At 38.4% G+C, this 9,945-nt stretch overlaps 1 protein-coding gene across 1 annotated transcript; it reads left to right on the forward strand.

Moving 5' to 3' along the window:
* Positions 1 to 3,269: 3,269 nt before the first annotated feature.
* LOC106342115 (transmembrane 9 superfamily member 12) lies at positions 3,270 to 6,117 on the forward strand (the record flags this gene model as incomplete). The annotated part of the gene is given in 2 exon segments (XM_013780955.1): positions 3,270 to 3,336; positions 3,956 to 6,117. A coding segment is annotated over 1 exon segment (1,950 nt). The 3' UTR covers positions 5,914 to 6,117.
* Positions 6,118 to 9,945: the final 3,828 nt, after the last annotated feature.

The raw sequence follows: 9,945 nt of genomic DNA on the forward strand, positions 1-9,945 counted from the left end.
CGCAAAAATATTTTCCGCCAAAACCGTAAAAATGTTATTTTTCCGCCGAAACGTAAAAAAAATATATTTTAATCATTTTATTAACAAGTCCACCTGGATGTAGATGGAAGTTAAAAAATGAAAAGCAAACGAACATAGTTGCATTCTTTCATCTGGATGCATGGACAAAATGAAGAAACGAACAACACCTAGATGGAGCATCTGGATAAGACATCTAGATGGACCATCTGGATGCATCTTCCAGATGTACAAACGAACAGGGCCCATGTCTATAGGCTGCAGCTCCCACTCTCTCCGACACTTGATAGGGATTGAGATACTAACCTCTTACAAGATTATTTCCACCCTGAGGACATTCCTCTTATCCTCGGATTGAGACATAATAATACATGGTCCATGGAGGGCTATGCATGGAACCATAAGAAATCATGATTTTATTTCGTTAAATTCGGATACAACTTACTACGAAAGCATAAACTACGAAGTGCCCACACTGGTTGTCCAACTAAGTATCGCTGGTTTACATAACCTGAAGGCCCCAGAAAAATGGAACACTTTATGTGGTAACCGCTCACAGGATGTATTGCGACGACATAATTACTTGGTGACTCTAAGAAAACCAAAAAACATCTTCTTTTTGAATGTCCCCAGCATTCTAGGTTTGGGATTTATTAGACTATATATCCTTTCTGGGTTTCTCTCGAGTACCTTTGTTTACCAAAACATGGATTTTGTGTTTGGAGGAAATAAGACGTGGCCTAAAAACTTTTCTATGGACGTTATGGTACATTTGAAAGACAAAAAACGATAAAGTGTTTAATGGAAAGAATGTTTCACCTTTTAGATACGTTCCAGCCGGCTTCTCTTAAAGTGGAATGCTGGCGAAAAGCTAACCTCTGAGATGATGAGGAGGAAGATGATCCAACACCAGCACTGCCTTATACTTGGACTCTTCCTATGGAACTCCAAATCTCAACTTGCCAAATTGAGGCGTCTTGGGTTGATCATGGCAATGTCAGTGGACTCGGGTGCGGTGCGGTGCACACACATAGGTCATATGGAAGTTGAAAGATTTGACGTACACGGTTTTCGTAAAAGTATCTTGGCTCTACACGTTGAGATGGAAGGTTTTCTATGGGCGATGACCTGCTTACGGGAGTTACAGGTTACTACAATACCTATTGAGACGTGTTGCTTCCGACTTGGTGGACATGATTGCTTATCCAACCATATGGCGGGCGTTTGCTACCAAGCCAGTCTTATTCCACTTAATACAAGGCAATTTTGGGCTTTAGCATATTTCATATACTGAGATCTAGGAATATTTGTGCAAACTCTCTTGCCAAAAAATGAGGAAGGAAGGTATTTTCTTTTTCAATGTAGATCAGATCCGGTTGGACCGAGCATCCTTTTGAAAGACTCAAACCCAAATACTACTTGATCATATGATATGCTGATGAAAAAAAATTACAAAATATTTATGTCTCCAAAATTGTGGATTATCATTTAGGTAGTTTTAAATATGATTGTAGTGACGATACTATTTATATATAGTTCAATATTATTTTAAAAACAATGATATTATTTCAATATTCATAAGGATAAAGTAAGGGCAAATCTCCAAAATAGCATCTTTCTAAGTTTATATCACAAAATAGCACTCAAAAACTAAAATGACTAAAATAGCACCTTTCTAAGTTTATCCTATGAAAATTTTAATTTTTTATTTTTCAAAATTTGAAATCTTATCCCCAAAACCTCATTTCTCAACTCTAAACCATAAACCCTAAACTCTAAACCCTAAACCATAAGCCATAAACCCTAAACCCTAAACCCTAAACCCTAAACCCTAAAATCTAAACCCTAAACCCTAAACCCTAAACCCTAAACCCTAAACCCTAAACCCTAAACCCTAAACCCTAAACCCTAAACCCTAAACCCTAAACCCTAAACCCTAAACCCTAAACCCTAAACCCTAAACCCTAAACCCTAAACCCTAAACCCTAAACCCTAAACCCTAAACCCTAAACCCTAAACCCTAAACCCTAAACCCTAAACCCTAAACCCTAAACCCTAAACCCTAAACCCTAAACCCTAAACCCTAAACCCTAAACCCTAAACCCTAAACCCTAAACCCTAAACCCTAAACCCTAAACCCTAAACCCTAAACCCTAAACCCTAAACCCTAAACCCTAAACCCTAAACCCTAAACCCTAAACCCTAAACCCTAAACCCTAAACCCTAAACCCTAAACCCTAAACCCTAAACCCTAAACCCTAAACCCTAAAATCTAAACCCTAAACCCTAAACTCTAAACCCTAAACCCTAAACTCTAAATTCTAAACTCCACCCTTTAACTCTAAACCATAAGTTTGTGACTTTTGATAAAACATTAAGTGTTATTTTGTGACTTTTGCCCTTGAATGCTAGTTTGGGAACAAAAACTTGATTTAGTGCTATTTTTGTTTTTTTCTCATTTAAAAATCCGAACTATATCTATCAAAATATAGTTAGTTTTTTAGATAACTGGGTCATGATTGGTTAGTTGGTTTTTAAAATTTTGGGTTTTTTATTTTTGTTTTTAGTTTTAGATTTTGGATTTTGGTTTAATTGTAGATCTTTATTTCTTAGGAAAACTTGAATGGTAATTTTTTTAATAGTTTTTTTGTATTTTGATTTAATTGTATTTAAGTTAGTATTTTGTAAAGTTAAAATTAATTAAAAAATATTTATTAGTGAAATAATGTTTACTATGAACTAATAAATAAAAAGATTACCACATTAAACTATGTTTATTCATTTATATTAATTTAATTTATAAAAATATAAAAAAATCTTAAATTCCATAAAAATATATTATTTTCATCTCAAATTTATTTCATATATTTTATGTAAATCAAATTTTATAAAACAAATATCAATATATATAGTTAGATTTTTAAAGCACTATTTAATTTTACACATATAAAATAGTGCACAACTAATAATTTTTTTGCGTGAAATAATAAAATTTTTAAATACTCTAAAAATCTGGTAAGAGTGCAAGATTCATTTTATTTAGTATTAAAATAATAATTAATAGATATTTTAAAATAAACGGGAAACATTAACAGTTAATAATATAAACGGTGATGGTAGCACCGACACATGTGTGTGCGTTGCAGATGATAAATACCCACACACGATTTTCTTGATCTTTGTTACTCGCCCTTTGCGAACACACAAAGCAAAGCAAAGCAAAGCAAGGCTAGGTAGAAGAGATAGAGAAGAAGTCCCTCCCTCTCTCGCCCCTGGATCTGACTTCGTTGAAGATCTCGGAACCTCGATCTGCCTCAGGTTTGCTCTTTCGATTTCACCGAGATCTGTCGTTGCATCGTCTTTCTTTCCTCGTTTCGTCGACCTTATTTAGCTTTGGATTGTTAGTTTGCGTTTATGATCCGTTGGGATCTGATATTCCAAATCCAAACTCGAAGAACTGTTTCGATCTATAGGATATTAATGCTGAATCTCGTTATTACGCATCAACATTTGGATCGATCTATTGGATGTGCATTTCATGAAACTAACTGTTTCAAATCAATCACAGTGGAAGCTGATTGCTTACGTGAGAGAGGCTTTCATTCTGTGTTTGATCTGTATGCATCAACATTTGGATCGATCTATTGAATTTGCATTTCGTGTAACCGACTGTTTATAAATTAATCACAGTGTAAACTGATTGCTAAGGTGTGAGAGAGGCTTTTTTTCTGTGTTTGATCTGTATGCATCAATATTTGGATCTATCTATTGAATGTGCATTTCATGAAACTGACTGTTATAAATTAATCACAGTGTAAACTGATTGTTAAGGTGTGAGAGAGGCTTTCTTTCTGTGTATGCATCAACATTTGGATCGATCTGTTGAATGTGCATTTGATGAAACTGATCGAGAGTCTTTCTTTTGTTTTTCATACAGGAAGGAAAATGTACCGGGTTATCGTTTTGCTAGTGTTTGTTGCGCAGCTTTGCAATGGGTTCTACTTGCCAGGGAGTTATATGCACACATATTCAAACGGAGACTCAATCTTCGCCAAAGTCAATTCCTTGACGTCTATAGAAACCGAGCTTCCTTTCAGTTTCTATAGCCTTCCTTACTGCAAACCACTCGAGGGCATCAAGAAAAGTGCTGAGAATCTTGGGGAGCTTCTCATGGGGGATCAGATTGATAACTCTGCCTATAGGTTCCGGATGAACACCAACGAGTCTCTCTATCTCTGCACCACCAGTCCTCTGAACGAGCATGAGGTCAAGCTCCTGAAACAGAGAACGCGCGAGTTGTACCAAGTCAATATGATTCTCGATAACTTGCCTGCTTTGAGATTCGCCAAGCAAAATGGGGTTACCATCCAGTGGACTGGATACCCTGTTGGATATTCACCACCCAACAGCAATGATGATTACATCATCAATCACCTCAAGTTTAAGGTATTGGTCCATCAGTACGAAGGCAATGTCATGGAGGTCATTGGCACGGGTGAAGAAGGTATGGGTGTCATCTCCGAAGCTGATAAAAAGAAGGCCCTGGGTTATGAGATAGTTGGATTTGAGGTTGTTCCATGCAGTGTCAAGTACGATCCTGAAAAAATGACCAAACTTCACATGTATGACCCTGCTCCTTCAGTTAACTGTCCGTTGGAGCTTGACAAAGCCCAGATCATAAAAGAACATGAAAGGATAACCTTCACTTATGAAGTCGAATTTGTTAGAAGCGAGACAAGATGGCCATCAAGATGGGATGCCTATTTGAAAATGGAAGGTGCTCGTGTCCATTGGTTCTCTATACTGAACTCGCTTATGGTGATCGTCTTTCTCGCCGGTATAGTCTTTGTCATATTCCTGAGGACGGTTAGAAGGGATCTGACAAAGTACGAGGAGCTGGACAAGGAAGCGCAGGCACAGATGAACGAAGAGCTCTCTGGATGGAAACTTGTTGTCGGAGATGTGTTCAGAGAACCAGAACTTTCAAAGCTTCTATGCATTATGGTGGGAGACGGTGTTCGGATTACAGGAATGGCTGTTGTCACTATTGTTTTCGCAGCACTAGGATTCATGTCGCCTGCATCAAGAGGAATGTTACTAACCGGGATGATTATTCTCTATCTTTTCTTGGGTATTGCTGCTGGGTACGCTGGTGTCCGGCTCTGGAGAACCGTCAAAGGAACTTCAGAAGGATGGAGATCACTATCCTGGTCCATCGCATGCTTCTTCCCGGGTATAGCTTTTGTTATACTAACAGTGTTGAACTTCCTTCTCTGGAGCAGCAACAGCACTGGCGCCATCCCAATATCACTCTACTTTGAGCTCTTGGCTCTCTGGTTCTGCATCTCGGTTCCCCTCACCTTGTTTGGAGGATTCTTAGGCACGCGAGCAGAAGCAATTCAGTTTCCAGTGAGAACCAACCAGATTCCAAGGGAGATCCCAGAACGTAAATACCCGTCATGGCTTCTAGTCCTTGGAGCAGGAACACTTCCTTTCGGAACTCTGTTCATAGAACTCTTCTTCATATTCTCCAGCATATGGTTAGGCAGATTCTACTACGTATTCGGGTTCTTACTCATAGTGCTGCTTCTTTTAGTAGTTGTGTGTGCAGAGGTATCAGTGGTGTTGACCTACATGCACCTCTGCGTGGAAGATTGGAGATGGTGGTGGAAAGCTTTCTTCGCATCTGGTTCAGTCGCCTTGTATGTCTTTGCTTACTCCATCAACTATTTGGTGTTCGATCTCCAAAGTCTGAGTGGACCGGTCTCGGCTATGCTTTACATTGGCTACTCTCTGCTTATGGCCATTGCAATAATGCTCTCAACGGGAACCATTGGCTTCCTTACTTCCTTTTACTTCGTCCACTATCTGTTTTCCTCTGTCAAAATCGATTGAAACTTGACGAGAAAATCTCAGCCGTTGAATTTTTGCTTTTTCTGAAGCAAATTTTCAGGTGTTGTTATTTTTTTTTTGTCAGTAATAGACTTGTAGAGTCCAGTGTTTTTTCCTCTTTGAATTTTCAGACTTATATTACCGTTATATGTTATTTGTTTTTTTCTGAACTTTGAGTAGAAATAAATGGTGTCGTATTTCTGCATTTTTGCTCTTATATTTTTTTCTCTCACTACTTGTGTTTTCGGTTTAACCTTTTGTGTGTTTTTCTTTTGAATCTACCTTGTAATTCTGTGATGTATCGTGCTTCTGGGAATGACTTGGAAATTTAACGTGTGGCTTTGTTAGAAACAAAAAGAAGAAATTTGAGAGAAAATAGAGTTTGTTGCTGCCATATGCCGTTTTGAACGTGGTTCGAGAAGCCCCCCCTCCCCCCATTCATCGAGGTCGGAGTCTCGCTGACCAAGTACAGCTCAAGTAACTTTTTAAATATAATTCAAACGGGAGTCACTAATGCATTATTTAGGGAAAAATGATTTTTCAAACCCTAACAATTTGCGTCGTACCTTTTTAGATCCAAACTAAACATAAGTGTGAATCATTCTTGAACTGAGATTTTTTTTAAAATATCAACCCAAACTTGACTCCGTAACATAAAATCGTACCTTGACTAACTTATCGTTAGTCAACCGTTAAACCATGCTAAATCGGATAGGGAAAATGGTCTTTTTAGACCCCAACAATTTGTGTCGTGCCTTTTTAGATCCAAACAAAACATAAGTGCGAAATCATTCCTGAACTGAGATTTTTTTAAAAATTTCGACCCAAACTTGACTCCGTAACATAAAATCCTACCTCGACTAACTTATCGTTAGTCAACCGTTAAACCATGCTTAGTCGGATAAAGGAAAAGTGCCGATTTCAACCCGTACAATTTTGGTCATGCTTTTTTAGACCTGAACAATAAGTAAGTGCGATTTCATACCCAAACTGAACAATATTTTGAATTTTATACCCGAACTGAACGATAGTTTGAATTTCAAATAAAATTACTCTGACTAATGTTTGGTTAGTCAACCGTTATTTGAGCGAGTCAGTGTCTAGACAGAGATGACATGTCGAGGAGAGTTAAAACGACGTCGTTTTAGCTAAAATAATAAAATTCCGTCACTTGGAGGGCCGAACACGATAGGCAAGTGAATTAAACGAACACTTTGCCATCAAGTCGGTAATGCATCGGTTCATGCTAATTCATTTTTAGATGAAGAAACTAATCTCCGCTCTTGTCTACGTGTTGTAGCCGGAGCTACTCTTTTTGGCTCCCAACATTTCCTTCTCAGGCGATTTTAAAATGTTCATTACTATCAAAAATAGAACTTCCTAAAGACTGAAACTTCTGAAATTGGCAACTGAGAGAGAGAGAGTGAGCCAGAGGGAAAGGAAGTTAGTGATTTCTTTACATGTTTTGGTACCTATATAATTTAGTATATATGTATATTTTACAAAACTTGTCTTAGTCCAATGGTTTAATGCTCAGTTTAGCGCTTCTCTAGGCGTGTGTTTGAGTCATAGTGTGTTCTTTTAATTAGTTTAGTTAAAACGACGTCAATTGACTAACCAAACGTTAGTCAAAGTAGTTTTATGTTAATATTAAAGTTTGGGTATGAAATTCAAATTATTGTTTAGTTTGGGTATGAAATCGCAATTACTCATTGTCCAAGTTTGAAAAGGCACGGCCAAAATTGTACGGGTTGAAATCAGCACTTTTCCCTTATCCGACTAAGTATGGTTTAACGGTTGACTAACGATAAGTTAGTCAAAGTAGGATTTCATGTTACGGAGTCAAGTTTGGGTCTAAATGTTTTTAAAAATCTCAGTTTAGGAATGATTTCGTACTTATGTTTTGTTTGGGTCTAAAAAGGCACGACGCAAATTGTTGGTGTCTAAAAAAATACTTTTCCCTGATTTGTTGTCCTTAGTATCTTTTGCCTCGTATTTTTAAATCCTCTTCATGATGATTTGTTTTTTCTCCTAAATAATCCATTTCCGTGTAAACTGAGCTGCGTCCTTCACGGGAATACGTATAACGTTCACCTCCGTCTCGAGCATAAATAATGCAGGAAAATGGCCTTTTTAGACCCCAACAATTTGCGTCGTATCTTTTTAACTCCAAACAAAACATAAGTGCAAAATTATTCCTGAACTGGGATTTTTAAAAACATTTCGACCCAAACTTGACTCCGTTACATGAACCGTTAAACCATGCTTAGTCGGATAAAGGAAAAGTGCCGATTTCAACCCGTAGAACTTTGGTCGTGCCTTTTTAGACCTGAAAAATGAGTAAGTGTGATTTCATACCCAAACTAAATAATAATTTGAATTTCATACCTGAACTGAACGATAGTCACTATAAGAAATCAATAATATAGCTACCGATTTTTTCGTAGCTAGAAAGAAAAATCTGTAGCTACGATGCAAAAGACGGCGGATTGCTACGGATTGCTACGGATTGGAACCCTGGCGTCAGCGTCGATGCTAAACCCGATCCGTCGCCATTCTGTAGCTTGCTAGCGACAAATTTTGGGAGAAAACTAGTTGTAGCTATTGGCGACTGCATGGCTACAAAGTGTTTTGTTGCTTAATAGCAACAACATAGCTGCAGAGTGCTCTATTGCTAAATAGCTATAGAGTTTAACTACTATGTTTCTTTAGCTAAGTCGTAGCTATATAAATAAAAAAAATTGATGCTAGTCGTTGCTAAATAGAACAATTATAGCAACCACTTATCTCTGGCCAATGTGTAGCTATTTAGCTATAGACCACCAATGGAATCTGTCTATAGGTATATAGCTACGGATTGGTACAGTTAACCACATATTTAGTTACAAAGTTAAAATTATGTGTTTTGTCACTATATCTGTAGGTAAAAAATTTGGCTACGGAAATGCCATTGCCAACCCATAGCTAAATGAATTCTTGTAGCGAGTTTGAATTTCATAAAAAAAACTACTCTGACAAACGTTTGGTTAGTCAACCGTTATTTTTGAGCGTGTCAGTGTCTAGGCAGAGATGACATGTTGAGGGAGAGTTAAAACTAGGCCTGGGCGTTTGGGTATCCGTTGGTATTCGGGTCGGGTTTTTCGGGTTTTCGAATTTTCGAGTTTACGCCTCTAGGTCCCATACTAAAATTTTATTAGTACGGGTCGGGTTCGGATAATAACACTTCGGGTTCGGTTCAAAATTGTATTGCATCATAAAACCCATAAAGTAATCATATATCGTACGGATTCGGGTTATATCGGTTCGGTTCAGATATAACCAAAATAAAAAACAAATTTTTTGAAGGAAAACATAAAGAAAAACATCTAAATTAAATAAGACGTCCGGCTTGGTTGAGTCTGAACTGGAAATGAGACGTCCGACTTGGTTGAGTCTGAACTGGATCGGGCCGGTCGCGTCCTGAACCTCCGTTGGGCCGGTTTGATCTTGAATCTTCAACTGGACCATCTCCTCAATCAGCAGCTGGTCCTGGTCAGTCTGTCCACCTCGATCAAGGATTTGTTGGACAGCCTTGGTGAAACCTTCTCGCAAGGCCCTGGTTCCACTCCGGGTAGTCGGACCGTGCCTAACTATGGGAACCTCTACTTGGATGGCCTCATCATTCTCTCCCCCTTGAAGAGGTTCTGGCCTCAGAACACCATCATCTGCAAAATCATCAAAGCTATCTGCATGGAAAGGAGACAAATCCGAGACATTGAAAGTATGTGAGAATTTAAATTCAGCCAGAAGGTCAAGGATATAGGCATTGTCGTTGATCTTCTTTAAGATGCGGAATGGTCCTGTCCCACGGGGAGAGAGTTTGGACTTCCGGGCTTCTGGAAACCTCTCGGGCCGCATGTGTAACCACACCAAGTCTCCGGGTTCGAACAGCACCTCCTTCCTCTTCTGGTCATACTTGGCCTTGACCTTAGCCGTCTTGGCCTCTATTCTCTCCTTAACCTTCAAGTGCATGTTCTTAACAAACTCGGCCTTATT

Source organism: Brassica oleracea, chromosome C4 (assembly GCF_000695525.1).
Source record: "Brassica oleracea var. oleracea cultivar TO1000 chromosome C4, BOL, whole genome shotgun sequence".
In the NCBI taxonomy this organism is placed as follows: Eukaryota; Viridiplantae; Streptophyta; class Magnoliopsida; order Brassicales; family Brassicaceae; genus Brassica; species Brassica oleracea.